General features: G+C 38.8%; 1 protein-coding gene across 1 annotated transcript in view; it reads right to left on the bottom strand.

Moving 5' to 3' along the window:
- Nucleotides 1-22,487, bottom strand: part of LOC124393876 (homeobox protein PKNOX2-like) — a 79,607-nt gene that overhangs the window by 4,322 nt on the left and 52,798 nt on the right. The window contains exons 4-11 of the mRNA XM_046861920.1: nucleotides 11,519-11,690; nucleotides 10,384-10,563; nucleotides 10,088-10,217; nucleotides 9,291-9,388; nucleotides 6,236-6,355; nucleotides 5,964-6,040; nucleotides 5,604-5,782; nucleotides 3,705-3,930 (exon numbers count right to left, since the gene is read on the bottom strand). Of these exons, the coding sequence (XP_046717876.1) occupies nucleotides 3,705-3,930; nucleotides 5,604-5,782; nucleotides 5,964-6,040; nucleotides 6,236-6,355; nucleotides 9,291-9,388; nucleotides 10,088-10,217; nucleotides 10,384-10,563; nucleotides 11,519-11,690 (1,182 nt within the window). The remainder of the gene's footprint in view (nucleotides 1-3,704; nucleotides 3,931-5,603; nucleotides 5,783-5,963; nucleotides 6,041-6,235; nucleotides 6,356-9,290; nucleotides 9,389-10,087; nucleotides 10,218-10,383; nucleotides 10,564-11,518; nucleotides 11,691-22,487) is intronic.

Raw genomic sequence — 22,487 nt, 5'->3', positions numbered from 1 at the left:
AAGGGGTTATAGAACTCTCTGGAGCCTGATGGAATGGCAGTGAGATACAGAACAGGAGAGCAATTACGGAGAGAATAAGGAAGGGTGGTGCCCGCAGGCTGCAGATCCCTAACGTGCTCATCAAGCAGGTGGCTCCCTTCCACTTCAAACTTGGCCAGTCCTGTGGCTTTTCCTGCCTCTGTCATTGCCCTGACTATTTATGCAGTGCCCCTCCAAAGTAGACCTACCGCTTCACTGCACTAGCATGAGAAACCTGGAGAACTGCCACAAAGAGAGTTATTTCAGTGCTGCACCATGGACTTTGAATAAAAGTTTAAAAGCGCTGGTTATCCAAGAGCACATGAACATTCGTGTGAAAACATCAGCCAGTCTGTTTTTTCCTACTGAATGTGTGCCATGTATTTTCTTTTTTGTTTTATGCTTTCTTTTTTTATATAATAAAAAAACAATGAACCTCACAGTTATTCCTGTTAGTTAGTAAGTACTATAACACTGAGCTCTTGTAGGACAAAAAACAACAATGGGCTTCATACTGAGTCATTACACACTGATTAGACATTTGTTAAACAATAACATTTCTTTAAATTGTTCATTATTAGCCTTAGATTGTATGAGCATCCTCATCCCAGGGAACTAGTTTTTACTATAGCAGTAACAGTAAAATATTATATATATATATATATATATATATATATATATATATATATATATATATATATATATATATATATATATATATATCTTTTTTTCCCCATGTTATTGTTAAATCGGTTCTTCCTTTACAATGCTGAATCATAACCCTGAATCATAACCCTTCTGTACTCATTGCATCACCTTCTTTATTATAGTCAAGTCCCTAAATTGTGTAATGAATGGATGCTAAAGGCACTTTGAGTAAAATTGAAAATTGTCCACAACATAAATATATTTACTTGAAATATATGAAATAGAAGCTTTTTTTGTCCAGATTGTTATAGTAGTGCCATTGTGGTCTCTTCCTGGTACTGTTTTTTTCCCTTCATTAAGCCACACCAGGACACAAAGAACATGCTTCCAATTTTGTCTTCAAGGAAGTATAGTGTTTCATCCCTATTGTCCAAGTAAAAGGCTCTGACCTCGAAAAAATCCAACTCGGAACCAAAACAGTGAGAGATCAAATGTCACTTACAAACAGGAAGTGATGAACCACCCTAAACACCCTCAACTAAAGCCACCATATGTTCTGAAATTAAAAACAGATTTGCAAAGTGTAGCCTGTAATTCCTGAGGTTTAAGAGCAAATTATAGAAGAAATTAACCTGATTACTAACATCATTTTGAAATAAAGAAATGCACTGTGCTGATAATTATTTTGAGTGTGTTGAAATGATTTACAATTCCAGGAACAGCTAAATAATACTTTATAAAGTATTATATAAAGGTTTGGCACAGGAAAAACACGTGATTCATCAGTGACTTCTAAAAGAGGTTTTTATTTTTTTATAGCGTTATAGAGAAATCAAGGAGGATGAGCAGGTGAGTGTGAGCACACATGTGAACCCAAAAGGCTGTTTAAAATCCTTTGAATGACAACAAAACAGAGAATAGATCTTACCTGAGTACAGAATGTGTCCTGCTTTTGCATTTTCTCAATTTATGGTTAAATTAGAAAAATGAAAAAAGTCTGACTTAATTGAGGAAATATATTTGTAAGCTTGTAATCTCTTGTAAGTGGGAAAGTGGTAGCTGAGTGGTTAAGATGCTGGATTTCAGGGCAGACGGCTGTTCAAATCACAGGTCTGCCATGTTGCCACTGCTGGACTCTTGAGCAAAACCTGTAGCCCTCAAGTGCTTAGTTCTATAAATGAGATTAATGTAAATTGCACTGAAAAAATGTCTCCTGTGCCATGAGGTGCATTCAGTGGCAAAGGCCTGATGGCTTACTTGCCATTTGCATAGCAGTTTATTGTTATGGGGTTGGGTTGCTAGCCCAACGCCCGGTCTCCTCCTTTCGCAGCCAGACCTGGGACCGTAGGGCATCTAATAAATGACATAAATGTAAATGGTGTAATATAGTGATCTAAGATCCAATTTCCGAATATAAGACCAATATACAAATTTCCAAATGCAGTAATTTTTATCTTAAAATCATGTCACCTGCAATTATTCTGGATTAATCAAAACTGTCCTGTTTTTGCTCTTAAGTTTGCACCTTGAACTGCAAACAAAAATATTACAGGTAAAAAATGTTCAATATCTAAAACGTATTTAATAGTATGGTTGTGATGACCCGTAATATCCTGCAAACCATTCATGAGGTGTATGCCTAAAAAATCTTAGCATAAAATCAGATTAATTGTATTTCCTTTTGTGAAAGTAAGACATGAAACATAATTAGCAATAATAATTGTGTTATTCTTCTTCACTATTCACTCTGTACAGTATGTTGTAAATAGCTTGCTTTCCTAGCCCATTACTTAATGAACCGTTAGAAGAATGCACAAGATACACAAGAAGGCAATGCTACACCACATCCACTAAAATTATCTCTTTTAATTATCAAAAATGGTCTATTGAAGCACAATAGATCATGACAACAATGTGTACAAACAAAATAAAAATTTCCCCCTATCATTACTTGCTCTGGAAGAACCATTTATGAACAACCAAAAAAAAAAAAAAAAAAAAAGATAATGAGAAACATACTTCACAAGACCAACTTCAATAACATTCAATAACAGCATTCTCTCATCTCTAGACATCACATCTGAAAAAGCTGCTTTATTCTGGAGACTGATTTACCCCCAACTGAATATCTTCACAGCTCCTTGTCCTTCGCAGTAACATACGCAGAAGGGTTTCCAGTGGATGAAATGCTGTCATTAAAACTGTCATCCTCCTGCAGTATTTCTTCAGTAAACATCACAAGGAAGTTTGAGGGCTGGAAGGACCCATTGGGTTATTTTCCTCCATAAATGAATGCTTAATGTGCCATGTTTTCTCTCTCTCCGTATTTGCCTTTGTCGAGAGGAGAAAAGTTTATAGGCTGCAAGTTCCAGGCAGTTGGCCTTCAGTGCCATTCAGAATTGCATCATCCAGGCAAATGAGAATTCTCCCAAGTGCAACGTTGTTGATCGAAAACCTAAAACATAAATATCGAGCAACTGCGCAAATGCATCAACGTCTAAGGTGTGTGTTTTGTGCTGTCAAATCTTTTGCAATTTTTTTTTCCTTTTTTCTCAGTTTTTTTTTTATTATTTTTAAACTCAGTATTGAGTATTGATGCTAGCAAAGTATCATCATGCCCATAAAACCACCTGCAAAATATGGATGATTGCTTCCTGTCAATGAAGAGTAAAAAAGACATGCTCTGAGTTTCACCTGAAAACAAAAGAGATGCGTGGGGAAAAAATAAGGTATGGACACATGAAACTAACATTATGCCGAGGATTTTGTTAATATAACTAAAACTTCTATTTATTCTCCCAGTATATAACATTTAAATGCATGGTCAATGTGTGTGCATTCATTCTTTTTCCTAAATTGTACAAATAAATTCAGTAATTATTAAAATTCACAGCTCTTTTTTTTTTCTTTTTCTTTTTTTTTCTTCTTGTCTAATTCAATGCTCCAAAGCCTTGAAGTGTCCAATGGAAACCTCTGGGGCATGTTTAAAACGTGTCAGGTCAGTGATGTCATTTCCTGATGCCATTATCTGTTTTTACTCCAGTCCCTCGCTGTGATCAAGGCGCAAATCTCTCCTGACAGACAAGTGCCTTTCTTCTTCTTCATCGTCCTCCTCATCCTCCATCCCTTCTTCGTCCTCTTCTTCCTCTTCTTCGTCGTCTGTGCCGTCCATAGAGTCCTCAGCTCCTGCCAACATGGCCTGCTGCATGGCCAGAGTGGCCGAGTCGGAGGAGAGAGGCTGCAGGCTGTCCATGCCCAGGGAACCTGACAAAAACACACATACACAAACAGATGGATCAGTGCATGCCTACAAGACTAGCCTCGAGACACACAGGAATAAAAATTGCTACTTTATATACCCTACTCTGAGCTTGCATGAGATACTACACAGATAAAAAATAAAGAAGTAGAATATAAATTTGCATTTTATTCCAACAACTTTTCATTTGTTTTCCAGTAAATCTGTCCATCTGGACAGTAAGTCCAGTAAATCTCCTGGAAGATGGGAGTGGTTAAGGCATTGGACTTTGATACGGTAGGTCACAAGTTCCAATCTGAGCATCACCACGCTGCCACTACTGGGCCCTTGAGCAAGGCCCTTACCTTTCCCCTGCTTAGTTGAGAGTAAGTTGCTCTAGATAAAGGAGTCTGCCAAATTCCATGAATGTAAATGCAGTGACCACTTTTCCTGGTCAAAGTTAAGGTGGATCTACTTTCTATTTTCTATTCAGAAATACTGGGTGTGAGGCAGGAATACACCCTGGATTGCTGCATAGGCAGGAATACACCCTGGATAGCTGCATTCACAGCTATGGACAATACAGCATTGCCAATCCACCTACAAGCACTTTTTCGAAGGTCTAAGGAAACCCCAAAAAACCATACATAGATCAGGCATTACATTATGACATTATAACATTATAACTGGTGATGTAAATAACACTGATTATCTATTCATCACACCTGTTAGAGGGTGGGAAATATTAGGCAGTAAGTGAACATTTTGTCTTCAAAGTAGATGTGTTAGAAGCAGGAAAAATGGGCACGTGAAAGGATTGGAGCGAGTTTTACAAGAACCAAATTGTGATGGCTCGATGACTGGGTGAGAGCATCTCTAAAACTGCAGCTCTTGTGGGGTTCCTGGTCTGCAGGCGTAATTATCTTTTGAAAGTGTTCAAAAGAAGGAACAGTGGAAGGAACAGTGGAAGGAACAGTGGTGAACCAGCGGATCATGGGTGGCCAAGTCTCATAGATGCATGTGGGAAGCAAAGGCTGGCCCATGGGGTCTGATCCAACAGATGAGCGTGTGTAGCTGAAATTGCTGATGAAGTTAATGCTGTTAATGTTTGATGGATTGGTGGTTTGATGTTTTGGCAGCAAAAGTGGTCCAACACAATATTAGGCAGGTGGTCATGATGTTATGCCTGATCAGTGACTATAAAGTTCTGCCTGATTGGTATATATATGTATATATGTATATATGTATATGTATACGAAAATTATGACAGTGAAACTCCAGAACAATGTTCCTCACTTTACCCCTGAACTTCCCCTAATGCCAATTTGTAAAACTCAATTTGATATATTTCAATGGTTAGAGTAAGGTTTATGCAGAGACCTGGCATCCAAAACATTTCTTGTAATGCAGTTAAATGAATTCACCCATTTGTGTTGAATGTACAGTATGTTCGAACACTAATGCTAAATCCGTTATCGTTTCCAATGTTCTTAAAGAAAACAAAAGCAGCCATTTTATGACTGTGCACATTGGGGCTTCTGAGCTGGATCCACTAAACAAACAATCAATTGATTTCCTCATGATAAGGAACAGAACCATCTGTTCGTTACCAAAAAATAAACAAAAGAAATCAATTAAAAGCATTTTAATGGGATCTGTGCTTTATGCCTGCTGCATGTACAGTGTCAGAAGCACTAACTGTCTGAATTGTTAGCAGAATGAGGGCCATGTGTCTGCAGCACACCAGCCACGATGGAGTCAGGCCAGAAACGCTGCGTAGGTCTGTGCTGTGACTTCATCTTCTTGGCTTTAGGAGCAGGATCAGGGTTACTGGCATCCAGCATGGGCTGTAGGATACGCCGGCGCGCGTTGATAAACCTTAGGCAGAAAAGATATGAGATGGGAATTTTGGATTACTGCATTGACATGGACACTAGATGGTGCCACATTGCTGCATATTACTGTCAAAGAATCCACAATCCTAAAACATAGCGAAACACAATGCTATAAGGAAGCAGATGTTGGTACGGAGCTGAGTTGCCTTTACTTTGAATCTTACCAGTTGTTTACTTGTAATAAGGTGAGGTTGGTCTGTGCGGCGATCTGTCTTTTCTCGTCTTCTGTAGGATACGGGTGCTAAAAAAAACAACAAATATGAATGTTTTTATCACTTAATTATGTGTTTATTTAACAGAAGAGTCGACTTTTTACATTGTCTGATCTTCAGGTTTTCTCATTTAATTCATGATTCTATTAAAGCTGCAATTCTTCCTGAATGAAATCATTTGCATGTGAAAGGAGAAGACAGTGTGAAATATTTGCTCGTCGCACCATGAGATGCTGGAAGAGCCAGGAGCGCATGATGTTCGTGGCATGTTTGGGAAGGACACCCCTCTTGTTCTTTGACTTCTTATCATCACTGTCCAAGAGTGAAGCGAGGTCCAGATTCACCTGAGGTTTAAGACACAGAGAGAGAGAGAGAAGGAGAGAGACAGGGTTAGAAATGAGTAAAAGAGAAACAAGTGAAATAGGGGATGGGGCGGGGGGGGTAAGGGCACCAGAGAGCAAGGAAGAGGGAGAAAGAGACATACAGTAAAAGAAAGACAAAGAGAGAAAGAGAGCAAGAGAGAGAATTTGAAAAGGGAAGAAAAAGAGATGGAGCAGGAGAGAGAAGGAGGGAGGGATAGTTGTTGCCACGGAAACAAAGAGTCGCCACTTGCAGTTCCTTTGGCAGGGGCAGAAATGCCCTTAGTCACCATAGCAACGCAATCGGAGTAATGATACCTAAAATTAAAGGCGTAGAAGGAGTGAACGTTTATGGAGGCCTTTCATCACAAAGAGTGGCTTGACAAATCTCCTTTAAATCGAACCTCAAAAATACATGACTGCATCAGGTACAGGCTGCACAGGATGGAATGGCACGTGTGTGTGTGTGTGTGTGTGTGTGTGTGTGTGTGTGTGTGTGTGTGTGTGTTTAAAAGACTCACCCAGGCCAAAGGTTTGCAATGAATTAAATTAATATTATGCCCCACATATTGTCCTCAGCCAGGGTGAAATATTATCATTTCAGAGCAGTTTTGGATGCATAATCCAGCACAGCCTTGCATTTTAATAAACAAGCAAATAAAAATGAATAGAAGAGAGAAGAAAAAAAAAAACTTGTAAAGAACGATTCATTTTTTTGCCACCGTTGCAACAGAAAGTTATAAAAAGCTAAAGCCTCCTGCTGTTTCCAAAATAAATAAATAATAATCAAGCCAAACAAAAAATCTCCACATTATATTTGCAGCTGGGTGTCACGTGACTTCATTCCCTCCCCCACATATAGATACACACACATACAGGCATGCACACGCACCTCAGCACTGGGAGTGTGTGCTCCAGGAAGCAGGGTGAATTAATTGGAGGCTCCACGCAGGGCTATCATTACTGAGAGCTTGTTGGCGATGTAGTTAGTGGTTGAGCATTTTTTCCCAGCCTATGTGTAGAGAAAACTGTGTGGCCTACTTACTCCAACTGTCTGAGAACATCTTTCTCACTTGTCTCATTTGCTCTAAGCACTCTCTCTCAAACACACAACAGCACTCTGGCTCTAGAACCAACTGTTGTAGAATGAGATCTATTACTGATGAAATCTTGTGCATTGGAACTTCAGCAACACACAGCTGATGTGAGTAGCTAGCTGCAAACGGTGATGCAACTAGCTAATCTAGCTAAGAATGTTTGAGCAGCAGGTTTGAGTTTTTCTCAGCAGTTTTTCTCAGCAGCTTGGAGCATAGCTAGCTGTTTCATTAAAAAAATCTTTAGAAACTTTTCTCCAACACTTTGTTTTTTCATGAAAATACGAAATCACGTTTTTCTTTTTGAAAATACAAGCAAACACTATTGGAACACCCAGTTTCTTAAAAATACAGGGAGTTCCCAAGTGACGATGGTTGGATTTTTCGTTAAAACGATGAGGATAGTGATACAAATGTTTTTTTATATATATTTATATTTTCGCATGCCATTTTACCTTTTAAGTTACAATGGTGTCACTGTAACCTATCTCCATCGTAACTCGGGAATTACCTGTATGTTAAGTGTTGGACGTGAAAATGTCAACATTATTCGGTAGCCCAGACCCAGCCCAGACCAGATAGCTAGATAGCTAGACAGTGCTGTCAACTCGAAATCTAAAATCTAATTGCTTAAGGCAGATTTCTTTCAAGTCAAGTCAAGAAGCTTTTATTGTCATTTTAACCATATATAGATGATGCAGTACACCGTGAAATGAAACAACGTTTCTCCTGAACCCTGGTGCTACATCAAACAACAATCACAGAAAATGTGTCCTCACCACATAAAGTGCAACATGTAACTGCCCAAGAAACACTATGAAATGAAGAGAACAGTTCATTGTAAGTAACTAAATACATATTCATGGACAAAACTATTTTGAAAATCGCAAGTCTGAGAAGAATTTGCTGGCCCTGATGGCTTGCCACTGCAAACTAGCATTTGTCTTGATACTTGTTCAAGTGGCAACATTCATGAAAGCTACTGTAGGAAACAAGGATGTCAAGCTAGGGGCTTAAAACAAAGCAAGCTAGGTGTCTTCAGTACAGACAAAATATGTTTGTGTAAGTAGATACAAGACAAAATAGCATTGCTCATAGCTGTTCTAATAAATAGAAAAGAACAGACTTGTTAATGGCATGTATTATGTCATGTCAGTGGCGGCTGAGAACTACAACAGCCAGTCAAGACCTGCATTCACGTTCCCCTCATTACAGATCACCTACTCATGGGCTTAATTACACTCTCATTGCATTTAATAAAACACTCTCACTGCAAAGGGTATGCTCTATGTTTACATTCCATACTATAGCGAGCCACTGCATTTTGAGTATCTTTCTAGTTTTGCTTTTACCTAGTTAACTTTGTTTATTTACTGAATGAGATTAGCCTGAATATCGAAATTGCATTAATATTACCTCTGTTTTTTTCACTTGCGCCTCTACCTTCCAAATGACAAAGTAGCTTCATTATCATGTAACTAACTGTATCAAGTAGCAGTGGCCACAAACTATAACAAGATCATGTCAAGAAGCATGACACATTAATTCACCTGGTCACGAATACCCCAAGACTGTCATTTACATAAGCGCTTCTCGGGAAAACAACTGTGTGTGGAAGTAGCATCTGAATTAGACTACGGTCTGGAAACATGGAATTTTGGTGCAACCTAGTTCTGATTTTTCACATCTGTAGACATCTCAATGGAAGTGACTGTGTAAGACGTGTATATACATGTGTGTGTCTGTGTGTGAGTGTGTGTGCATATGTGTAAACTGTGTATGTGTGTGTGTATGTGTGTTTGTGTGTGTATGTGTGCTCCTCTCACCTGTGTGTTCTGGAGCTGGATGGTCCCCTGCTGTAGAGTCTGGGTTAACACCTGCCCTTGAGAAGTCACCATGGCAACCGGCTGATACAGGGCCCCACCTGCAGAAAGCATACACACACACACACACACACACACACACACACACACACACACACTTCTTATTCTTTGCCACTGTTGTCTCCTTGCTTATTATGAATAAAATTAAGGTAATTCAGAAGATATAATTTTTTTAATACTGTACAAAAAATGTATATTCCTAATCTGTTTATTTATGTTAAGTTGATTTGTGTCAATGTCCATTGTTAAACGTGTATACAACAGTGATAAATAAACACACATAAATTGTGCTATACAAATAAATGACACTGAACAAAACTATAAAAAGACACCAGAAAAATATTTCTTTGGCTGGAATGTGTTTCACAGGAGGAAGAAACATGGTGATTTAGGGGACAGTTTATTCATCATCATCATCATCATCCCCTCAGCAAACCTATCATATAAGTTTAAAAAGAGTCCTTTATGGAATTCAGCAGACATGTCTAACTAGCTTTATGCCTGAGTTGGAATTCATATTGGGCATGTTACATGGATTATTGTGTACTCCTCTCTGAGAAAGACTCTTAATTAGTCAGATTCCTTTAGTTACAATGGAATATTTGCATATGTGTGTGTGTGTGTGTGTGTGTGTGTGTGTGTGTGTGTGTGTGTGTGTGTGTGTGTGTGATTCTCCTTTACTAGCCATGTCTGTCATTCTCTTGTTTACAGATGGACAGTCTTTCCATGTGCCCTCTCACCTGACACCACCTGTGAGTTGATGCTGGTCATATTGACATTGCTCTGAGGCAAAGAACAGGCTGCGATGCCTGAAGAGTTCACTGAGCTCGACACAGATGAGAGTGAGGAAGAGGAAGTCTGCATCATATCCTACAAAAGAACAAAAGGCAGACAAAGCACAGAGAGAGGGAGTGTGAACTGATAGAAGGTTGAGGCGACAGTGTTAAGGGAAATCGTTGTTAATGAATCCACTACACACGAAATGAACGCACCGTTCTGTGTTTTGTAAAACCTCATGTTTGTGTGTGTGTGTTACCTGCTGTAGGCTGGTGTGTGACGGTGAATATGGACCACCCAGGTCATTGCGTAGCAGATTGTCGCTGTGCATCTTAGTCTTGAGGCAAGTGATGTAACGGTTGCAGAAGTCTTTACAGAGCTCGTTCACCTTCTCCAACTCCAGCAGGTGGATCCGTAACACCTGGATCGCCTTTACCATCTGAAAAGCAATTCATTTCGATTCGAGTAACAACAAGATTAAGTCTAATAATAATTCAATGTTAAGGTACTTAGCACTATGCAGGAAAGTAAAAAATTGCAAATTTATGTAAAAGTTTGATGGCTGCAAGTGTGGATGCCACTCTGTTATTCCAACATTAAATGCTCTCTTTTCAGGCAAAAGAAATATAGTTTCATGATTGCGTTCAAACAAATGAGCCTAAGGCACGTGAAAATCTGATTACACAATGAAATCACGAGAAGGCTTTGGCTACTTTGCTCTAGTATGTGCAGTCTTCTGTGGGAAAAGAAAACTGTTTCGATTAACAGTTGTTTCTCATTCCTTTTCTTCCACTTGGATGTGGGGGGAAAAAAAAATTGTGCATGCCTAATTTCCTGTTCCCACAGATCGTGTGGCTTCAAAGTCAGCACTCAAGGACAACCAAATGGGCTAAAAAGCGCTTTGCCCAGGACGAGATAAATCTGTCAATTACTGCAGCTCGTTCTATCAGGGCTCCGTGCCATCTTCTGCCCAGTGTAAGCGTGGTGAGGACAGGGCCCAGTGCCACCGGCCCGTCGTAAAGCACACAGATGCAGAGTTAATTGACTGAGCTTCACTAGTCGGCCGAGAGCCCTGGTAATGACGAACATTGACCTTTCCTCCACTTTCTCATTTGCCTAATTTCTAATTACTGCTAGCTGTCAGGCATGGGAGAGAGGAGGTGGTGGAGAGACAAAATAAGATTTAGGGCTTTAAAAGAATATTGAATTAAAATTGCTTAAACTTCTGTCATAACCCTGATTGCCTCGTCCAGCAGGAGGTGCTGAAGCTGCAATAAAAATCTTGTAAGCATGACAAGAAGCAGATTGTACAGCTTGTGATGAAGATACACAGTGGTTTCCAGTTGTATATAGAAACTGAAAGCCCGATGATAAGTATGGACTGAGATAGATACCAGGTTGTCGAGTTCAGGATCCTCGCTGAAGAAAGGTTTGCGTTCCTGCTCCTGCTGGTGCACAAAGTTCTCAATGTCGACATCGAAGCTGGCTGAGGTGATGCACTCTGAGCCCTGTGTAGCCTGCTCACACTTCTCAAACAGCAAAGCCAGCAATGGGAATAATGGGTGTCTGTGGGGAACAAAAAGATAGAGAATAGGGTATGGCATTATATGTTAATAAAAATTCTGCCTAACTGTAACTTTTCAAAGAGTTGATTTTAAAAAACAACAAAAATCTAAGGCTGATCTTTTGTACACGTACACACGATTTGATATAGCCACAAGAGGGCAGGTCAGAGTCAAAACATTGCTTGTACCAGGCAAGTTTAAATGTCAATTTAAAATGTTAGCAAGTGTCAACTATGCATATTTGCCAGGAACAAGATATACAAGCACTGACAAGCGCGTTGTAGTTGTGGTTGTGGTTGCTGGCATATCCTGTCATATGTTTGGAAACACTAAGTCTTAGAATTTTGGAAAGAAACATGCATGTTCCTTTTATGTCTATGCAACAAACTAGGTAACTGTATGAAGATGTACTCTTATCAAACAAATATCCAAACTTTTTTTTTTTACATTGAAAATTAGCATGAATTACAGCTTTACACACTTTTGGCATTTGGCAGTTTGCCATGCCTCTTGTAAAACTTGCCAGAGCTTGGATATTTCATTCCTTGTGATCCAGTTCATCCCTGAGTAGTTCAATAGGATTCAGGTGCAGGGACTGGGCAGACTATTCTACGTTAGATAAGACTCCAGCTGTCTGTTTGATCTCTAAATTGTCTTGTTGTATTGTGAAATCGGTTACAATTAGACGCAGTCCAAAAATATATAATGGCAATTATAGTTATGGAATGGTAGCCATGTTGGTTCAGTATTCCTTTCTCCCAAAAATAAGTCTACAACCGTCCCTGCTCCAAAACAACCCCAAACCATGTTTGACTAGTGGTGTGAGTCAACATCTCTCCATCTTACATAAATTCTTCTCTTACAGACAAAAACATCAAATTTAAATTCATCTCTTCACAGAACTTTCTTCTAAACCTTTTACAGGCACTCTAAATGATTTAATGGCTAGAACCTCCTTCAGTAGTGCAGTACATATACATGTCTTTGTGTATGTATTGTCAGGTTAAAAATTCATGCGATATTAATTAATTCATTAGTGTATTAAACATTGATGAAATGTAATGTCACATCACATCATGCTGCTCTAACATTTTGTTTCGGAATTGATGATGGACATGCACATATAATTCACATACAGTATTCACTCATTTTACCAGCCCAACATGATCAATGACCTACAATCAGCTAGTGTATTTTACTGGTATGTGCATTTTGGTAACAGTTGCCTTTATAGCTCTAGGCTTTTACTTGGCACAAGTCCCAGATAGACTAATTACTTTAGATAAAATTGGCAAGTATCAAAATAGTTTTACTAAAGTACTGAAATTGATGAAGGATCCTGCATTACCCAAGAAAAAAAGTCATAGGTGAAGTGATCATAGGCCATGTTGATTCGCATGGGAGCGTATTGGACATGTTCAAGCACTCATTTTTCAGTAATAGCTTTCTATATGTCACTAGAGTTTAAACAGCTTAGTTTATATTCAAGGGAAAAATAAGTTAATTATCTGATAAAAGTCTGACAAAGAAGTTAAACATTTTATTTGATCTTTTATTTTATCTAATTTATACAACTGAACTAATGAAAGTTATGGTTCTTGCTCAAGGGTCCAACAATGATAACATGGTGGTGCTGGGATTTGAGCTTATGACCTTCTGCATGGAAGTCCAACACCTTATCCACTGAGCAACCACTTTCCACTGCTTTATAACTAGTTTCAAATACGGATTAATCTTTACCATGGTCTCATATTTTAGACCGCACTTTATGCTTGGCTATATAATGTATTTAATAGAAGTTTAGGTTTATTAAACTTATATTGTATAAAGAAACAATATTGAGTGGTAATATTTTCTGCCAAACAATGCTAACAAAGTTGTCATGAATGGTGTCACGTGAGCTCATAGTTTTTCATAACATTTCCATAACAATACTTGATGTCCAGTAATAAATCAGTGTTATGTCTCCATTATCAGTAACTGTCATGATCGATGTGATAATATTTGATCCCATAACAGATTATAGCATATACTTACTTATTTTTTTCTTACCTTAATTTTTTTGCTGTAGTTTACTTCAGTTAGCGTATGGCACCCTAGATTGCATGCTATATACATGCACGTTCACACACTCACTCACACCTTGGGTAAATTTAGCATAGCCAATCCACCTATTGACCTGTTCAGTGAGTGGAAGGAAACCAAACAAGGGAGAGAAAACGCAAATAGAACATGTACAAAAACAATGAGGGAGTAACATTAGCTGTATATATTTTATTGTCCAGATTTCACTGTACAAAGTAAAGAAATGGTCATTAATTAAAAAAAAAAGAAAAGCATTATTTAACGATAAATTATCGTCCATATTTAATGGAATACTTTGCTTTGTATATAATTGTAATAGCCAGTTTCGAATGATAATTATGAGGTTATGTTTTTCTAAACAAAATTGCAACACTATTACATCACTGTAAGTGCAGGTCTGTTTACAGCACTGTTGTCGACGTAACCTGTTTTGCATTGATCGTTCCTGATCCCTATTTTTAGAGGGGCTCGGTCTCATCCTCGTCCCCTAAATGTTTGAAAAGCCGCAATGCAAATAATGGCACTAGTGTAAAATGTCAATGTGTCATAACGGCTATATTTTTTATATTCATTTTCTTTTTTTAGACTCCTAGAATTAATGTTAGAACATTTTATATTTCTAAGTTATTTGAAGGTGCACTAGGAAATGTGTCATGAAATCAGTTAATGAGATGATAGCCTGACAATTTATGAAAATAGTAACATGCTTTATGCATTCAGTCAGGTTTCAAATGTTATCGTTTCAAAACCAAATGACTTGCTGCTTTAGGTTTTTTAGTCTTCCTGCTCAAATGTGCCATTGTAATGAAATTTACTGCAAGTGCATTTCTAATTAGCAGCTTGTTTCTCCAAATGATTATTTAATTAACCAGTTCTTAACTCTTTCCCCTCACACACACTTGCTTGCTTAATAGCTCGAACCTGCTTGGCATTTCAGTTCACTTTAGTCCAACATTATTGGTATTTCCTATCATTTTACTCCAAAAATATATTAAGTACTTGTAGTATCATACACTAGTCCAGTTAAAGCTCACTAGAATGTGAACAATGCATGAGTTGTATGTTTTGTTAAGATCCATCATTTTTTTGATTCTCATTTTGTGAATCGTTTCATTAAAATTTGATCTTGTCAACATCTTAAGCCTAAGTTTGTCAATTGGAAGAGATTCAGATCTTGTTTTATTTTTACATGTTACAAACTTTTAGCAGAACCAGTCTTACACAACACTTTCCAAGCCTGTGTGTGCATGCTTAAAAGTGTATATATGTTTGTGCATAGCTACGTTGTGTTTGTGCAATGAGTCTTGGTCTACAGAGGTATTGCAGCTGGGTGAGGAGATCCTGCTCCGGCTGTAACCCACCGCTCTCATTTGCAGCCTTTAATAGCCCGCTATATTAGACTCTAATCTGCCTGATCCCAATTTAATGCGGCTCCCTCCAGCCGGCGTGAGGTGAATACTAAACAGGCTCGCGCAGAGCACACAGACATTCTGCGCTCCCCCTGGGCTTGTATGGCTCTCCTCGACCGCACCATCCACTCTTCCTCCCGCCTCTTCCCAGCCACAGTGCACCCTGGAGGCCATGGCTGCGTTTATCTCTCCCCCTTCATCCCCTCTCAGCTCTGGATCATAACCCTGGCACAGCCTACAGCCAACTCAATTTAACCCCTGGAGAGCCTTTCTTCTTTTATAGCACAACCAGTTCTTACATGAAATTTTTTTTTTTGTTTGTTTTATTTGTTTTTTTTAAGAACATGCTTTTTTTATTATTGTTTATTATGGTATAATTAAGAGCTGACATTTTGAGAAGAATCAGGTATAAAGGGTTGAATGGCTTTTTTTCTCAATTTGTTTATTCTCTCACCTTTCTCTAAATTTTTTCCTGTACTTTCAGGAATTAATAAGGATCACGGTATCGGAGATGGGGAGCCCTAAATAGTGCCGGGAATAATCAGAACACATAAAAATAGCATTCTCATTAAATGGGATAAAATCTTAATAACTGCAACTACAGTTCTGAGTGCTAAGTAGATCTCCAGTGTTAAAAATGTAACAACAAAGTAAAACCATTTAATGCTATTTATTTAACACATTTTCAGAACATTTATAAAAAAAAAAAAAAAGCATTCTCATTAAATAATATAACAACCTAATAAGTGCAACTAGAATTCTAAGTGAACTCCAGTGTAACAACAAATTAAAAGAATTTCCTAAATATTTGACTCAATATTAAATATACATTGTCTTAATGTTAAAATGACTTCAGGGTAAGATTAAGGCAACCTTTCTTTTTTTTTTTGAACACATTTTTCAAATAAAAGGGTTTAATCCGTGAAACAATCCATTCTCAATTCTCAAAACATTCTCATCTATGGAGTTACTGAGCTTTCCAACTTTGCTTCCAATCTTACCGAAACATATTTCATAGTCCAATTCTTTCATATTACAGAGACATTCAAATAAAAGCAGATACTCTAACCAGAACCCCGCAGTTCAAGTTGAGCAACGGTGTATGAGGTGTTCAAGCTCCTGGTAAAAAGCACCAAACGGGCCACATCTGCAGTGCAGGGGGCTGGAGATGTACTTGCCCCTTGGGAACCATTACCATATCTATAAAAAGTGCCATTTACAGTGGCAGGAGTCAGCAGAATCACTCAAACTCGGACACAGAAAAGGAGACAAGACGTCACACAGTCCAAACCTAAAAACTGGGGTTGGATGTCGTTATTTAACAAATATGTCCTGATGTACAGTGTATGTATTGTAAATATAACCACTATACATAATGTTAGCAGGCTCGTTTTTTATGTTTTTAAGACATGATCTTTTTTTGGAATTGAGTGAAATAAAAAAAAACTTTAGAAGAACAAGAAAACCATGAAGACAATTTAACTTGAAAATGAAGCTGGTGTTTTCGCAAATGTTTGTTTGGCTACTACGGTGGGCCACCCACAGACTGTGGGGCAATGGGGGTGTGCACACCCGGTGTGTTTGCCATCCTAATCAGGGCGAGCCACTGGCTGCTGCCTTTATTAAACCAGGTCTGAGATGCTCCCACGCTGAGACTGCGCCTCACTCACGCACAAACACACACACATTTTCATAGGCAAACTCCATCCCCCAGGCTACATGTCTGGAGCTAGGCTTGCACTAGAGGCACACATACAGTGTTCACCTCACGCTTTATGAGGACCCCTGCTGCTATATTTCAATGAGTTCTACACTTTTCTTTCTGCCATGTTTTCTTTTCGGCTTCTGTTTTCCTTTACTCTCTATCTTTCCTCTCTACCTCTCACTTGCTTTCTGGGGGTGGGGGTAATGGCCCATAGTGATACCTGGTCAAGTCTCATTGCTGCTTTACACACATAAAGAATTAAATATAGCAAGCGTGTAAGAGGGAGTGCACGAGCGAGAGAGAGAGAGAGAGAGAGAGAGAGAGAGAGAGAGAGAGAGAGAGAGAGAAAGAGAGAAAAAGAGAGAGTGAGATGTATATAGATGGTCCGGAGAGAAACGTTTTAACACAAGAATAAAGGAGTAGGTTTGAGGTGATAGAAGAGTGGTGGGGATGGGGGTGATGGAGGAGTCCCCACTGTACACCTGGGCCTTTATTATACTTTATTTCCCTTTTACTTTGTGAAGGCTGATGAAGTAACTTAGCTGGCAGCGTAAAAATAATTCTTCTTGATGCAAATTGAATAGGTTCTTGCTGGGTTCTTATATCATATTCTGCAATGAAAGCAGGAGGCGAAGCTCTCAGGTTTAAACTCCCTCTAATATTTTATGACAATTCCAAATGCTTATTAGCAAACTGTTAACATAATACACATCAGGGAAGCTGATTATATACATGTCAGCATTGTCCTGATCTGTAATTGGGCTGTAATGATGTTCAGAAAAGGTCAAGAAATAATCATTACGATTACATATTGAACCTCCCAAAATGTCAAACGAATGCATCCCTTAGCTTGTTGGAACACAGTTGTATTGGTTACAATGAGGATAACGAGAATGATTCACTCAGGAGCATGTATTCTTCTCTTTTCTGTTGGCTCTACTTTGAGCAGATGATTATAAAAATGACAGCTGATGAAATACTGCAGCAGGAGGAAAGTCAAGAGTTGATCTAGTTCTATATGATAAAATCTAATTTGGCCCCTTTTATTAGCATTTTCCTGGATTACATGTGCTTTATGGGGACATTATTAACGCGAAGAAATTGTTTGATTATAATTGGTCGTGCCTTCAAGATTAAAATAACAAATGCATGCCATCGCAGCTCCTACTACTGTCTGGCACACAAAATGCATAAGCATGTCACACTTATCCATATAATTATACGGATCACACATTGATTGTATTTAGTGTATTTTCTCAACTCGCTCTGATATTAATGTCTGGCTGTGCCACCGAAGGAAAGTGTGCAACACTTTTGTCATTATGTGCAAAAGGAGAGGTGTGAAAATCGAAGATACAGTGCGAAAAAAATCAACAATGTCATTTCTCTTTCAAACATGGCTTTGTAATAAAGATCTGCGTTAAGGTTGAATCAAGGCTTTTATCACATATGGCTAATCCCAAAATAAACCTGGAACAAGAAAAATTTAACTAGCGCATATTCACAAAAAAAGTGTTGCCACCCACATGGAGAAGACAACCAGCCTCGCTTAGAGCATCTCTCCTGGTCTCTGCAAAATGTTAATTATAAAGGCTGCACATATCGCAGAGCATTTAATCCTACGCCTAGAGCACCAAACCAAACGCTATTTACCAACTTAACATATTAATAGAACAGTTACATACCACACTGTCTTATGTTAAAGCTGTTTAAAAAAACTCTATTCATTTGACATGTTTTGTCTTCTCGCTCGTTATTCCATATGACCGCAATATTAGTTTTAATATAATCACCTGAGCTTAATGTATGATTTAAATCTTTTAAAAAAAAGTTACAATGATACACTATATTGCTAAAGGTTTGCAGACACCTGGTCATAAGTATGGTATTTGCTTTTTAAACATTGCATTCCACATTTATTCCCAATTTGCTCTTATTATTTCCTCCACTCTTCTGGGAAGATGTTCCACTAGATTTTAGTGTGCTTGTAGACATTTGTGTTCGTCAGCCATAAGGGTGTTAGTAAAGTCACTCTATTGAACATCCCAAAAGTGTCAATAGGGTTGAGGTCAGAGCTCTATAACAGAAGATCTTCCACTTTAACCAATGCATAGCATATCTTCATGGAGTTTTCTTTGTGCATAGGTGCGTTGTCATGCTGGAACAGGTTTGGGTCTCCTAGCTAAAGTAAAGGAAAATGCTACTGCATCCAAACACACCCTATGCAGTTGTGTGCCTTCAGCTTTGCAATAACAGTTTGGTAAAGAACCACAACTTGTTGAGAAATTCAGGTGTCCCAATACTTTTGTCCATATAGTGTATATCAGGCCGGACTGACACTATTGTGAAGTCCGGAGGTCGTTATAACCTGGGCATAACCACCTGGAATGGGTGATTTGGGCATTTCGATGATGCACACATCTCAAACTGCAAACCATTGCAGTTCTACAAACCGTTCGATGCTGGGTTCGATGAATGGCGGCAGGAGCTTCCCAGCAGTGAATGTAAACAGACTTTATGGTGCATTACCACAGCTGGGAGCTTCTGCTTCATCGCTTCCCCTTGTGCTATCAAATTAAAAGCACTACGCTGCTATGCCTGCCAGTGCTGGGACTCTAGACTTTGCTTTACAAAGGTCTCTCTCTCTCTCTCTCTCTCTCTCTCTCTCTCACATGCACACACTCTCTCCCCTACTTGTTCTACTTATTCTATTACTCTGTCCCCTACTTGGTTTCTCCCTCATGAATCCTTACATTCACTGGGGTTTGATGAGAACCAGCACGGCCCTAAGACCCAGAATCATCTCTCAATGCATATACACTCTGTACCGAAATAGAATAGGACAGAGAGAGAGAGAGAGAGAGAGAGAGAGAGAGAGAGAGAGACAGTACCAGCGGTGGTGAATATTAGTGAATATAAACTTCATGCAGAGAATAACACTGAGCCATCTGCAGGTGGCTATATATACACATCCATAACATGCTGCCAAAACACAGAGCGCAAAACAGCACAGAAAGAAATTAAGATGATGGACTGTAAATAACACCCAGCAGAATATTACAGCATATCTGCAGTATTCTGAATAAACTGCAATGCTATTCTTCTTCTTCATTTATTTTTTTTTTGGCTTCATTTCAGCAAATCTTAGCCTGAGCTGTTATTATATATTTCACTTTTGTTTCCCGAATCAGAGACAAAGTCTTAAATCTGAACACAACGTTTTATTAAGATCGTGGAAACTCGTTAAGATAATTACTGAATCACACTTCTATTCCACTGTTAATAATTAAGCGATTTTATCCGGAGAAGAGTCGAAACACCACTACACACCCACAAACAGTAAACAGCGCCATAAACTCACAAAGCTGGCAATTAGACCTATGAAAAATTCAAGGGTTTACACTAAAGTGTAAACAACCTGACAAGATAAATTACACTGCCACCAGATTCCTGACATATTAGGGTAACAATCAAAGTCTTAGCAAATATATAGACAGGTTTGAACCTTGCACCAATCTGCCTTTTTTCACATGCATCCTTCTGAAAGTAATCTAAAAGTCTGGGTTCACATGGCTTTACGTACAGTATTTCTTCCTTTCATTCATTTCATTTCAGTATTTCTCTCCTTTTATTCCTTAAATACTGCAAAACTTAAGTTTAATGACTAGAATTACAATATAATTTCCTTATGCATTCAAAACAATCACATGGGAACCCACATATGGTACCATGGTTGCTGTGGCTAGCTCTTGACCTTAATTCAAATCAATTCAGTTTCATTTGCAGAGGGGTTCGGGGTTTTGAGGGGGGGCTTGGAGAGAAAACCAAATTGCACTGATAGAGGGTTCTGGAAGTCCCCCTGAAAATCCATACATTAAATAACCAGAGCTCAGTATCAAACCAGTTGTGTAATGTACTACTTCTTGATGCATCACAAACAATTTTAACCATGAAGATGATTATTTATTCCTGGTAGTGGACGATTTTTATTAAGTAACATAGATTCTGAAACAGACCTATTCATTATAGATCATGGAGAAGGTCAGTCTAGTTCCCAGGTCAACTGTGGAATACAGTATATTCCCTCCACTTAGAGCTCTGATCAGTAGTACAGCTCTAAGGGGGGTTGGCTATGGGGTTATCCTAAACTGGTTTCTCTGAAATCAGCAAAACAGTGGTTCTAATCTAAAGCTCTTGTGGATATTCGAGCGCCTCACACTGCCATGCAGAACAACCTTAGCAACCCGGGAGAGAAATTTAAACTCTCCTGCCTGTATTTACATTGACCTTGCAGTCACTACCAACAAATTATGGCCATAGCTATAGACAGAGACGTACACTTATATAGACATGGCAAAAGAGAACTTTGTGCTCTATTTTAGCTCTTGATTAAAGTGTTGGACTTCTAAACGGAAAGTCGTTTAATTTCCAGCACTACCCTCAACTACTCAAGTTGTATAAATTAGATAATTGTCAGTCGCTCTAAATAAGGGCATCTGCCAAATGTCATAAATGTTAATATTTATTTGTTGCACATGCTTTGCTTTAGATGTAAAAAAAAAAAAAAACTGCTCTAGATAGCTTGAGGGGAACTGGCTGGCCTTTAACGCGAGTGTTAATATTTGGCACGACAACTGTAGGATCAAAATAAGTAGAAAATGAATGTTGTTTTGTTGCTGTTGTTTTGGCCAAAGACATTCAAAGCATTTATGACATTGATGTCATCTAAACGGATGATAGACAGGAGAGAGTAGAAGACTACACATGTGCAAGTGTATATGTCTGCATGACTGTGAGTTTCGGTAGAGACAGGAACCAAAGAGCAGTGTGTGTGTGTGTGTGTGTGTGTGTGTGTGTGTGTGTGTGTGTGTGTGTGTGTGTGCATGTATGTGCATGTTGTCCATGCGTGTGTGTGTGTGTGTGTGTGTGTGTGTATGTGCATGTTGTCCATGTGTGTGTGTGTGTGTGTGTGTGTGTGTGTGTGTGTGTGTGTGTGTGTGTGTGTCTAGGCCGAGTTTATGCTTCAGGGCTGCCTCAGGCAGGCTGCTCACATGAAAGGCAGCCCTCTTTCTCTAGAGAAGCTGAGAGATCCTGCCTCAGGCCTGCCCAGGCCTTCACACACTCGCCTGAGGGCCTAGCGGCTCTCCTACAGCGCTACCACAAACTGCTAATCACAGCCAACTCTGCAGCCCTCACACACACATTCAGAGGATAGTGCATGTGGGATACGATGTTATGCCTGCGTCCAGACACCACTGTGTTATAATGAACCCGGGTGGAGCTACGAATGAAGCGTTAACTATTAAAACAGTCAGAGCACTGTATTATTTAGACTTTGAATAAGGTAAGAAAGCATGTTTAATGCAAGCATGCTTTTCTTCACACTGTGTCGGTACAAGGCATCTGCATTGCTATACAATTGCTTTAAGTTGCAGGAAGCTGTTTTGCGTTAATTGCTTGCATGAGAATTTCAAGAATTGCAACTTTTTTAAACTATGAATAAAAGGTGCTTACAGATTTTTGGTATAATACAAGAAGTCCTTTCATTTCATTTAAGAACAGCAAAAAAAAAACAGCTACCAAAAACTAAACATTTCAT

This window comes from Silurus meridionalis, chromosome 11 (genome assembly GCF_014805685.1).
Source record: "Silurus meridionalis isolate SWU-2019-XX chromosome 11, ASM1480568v1, whole genome shotgun sequence".
Lineage (NCBI taxonomy): Eukaryota > Metazoa > Chordata > Actinopteri > Siluriformes > Siluridae > Silurus > Silurus meridionalis.
This window is presented reverse-complemented; position numbering and strand designations above follow the sequence as displayed.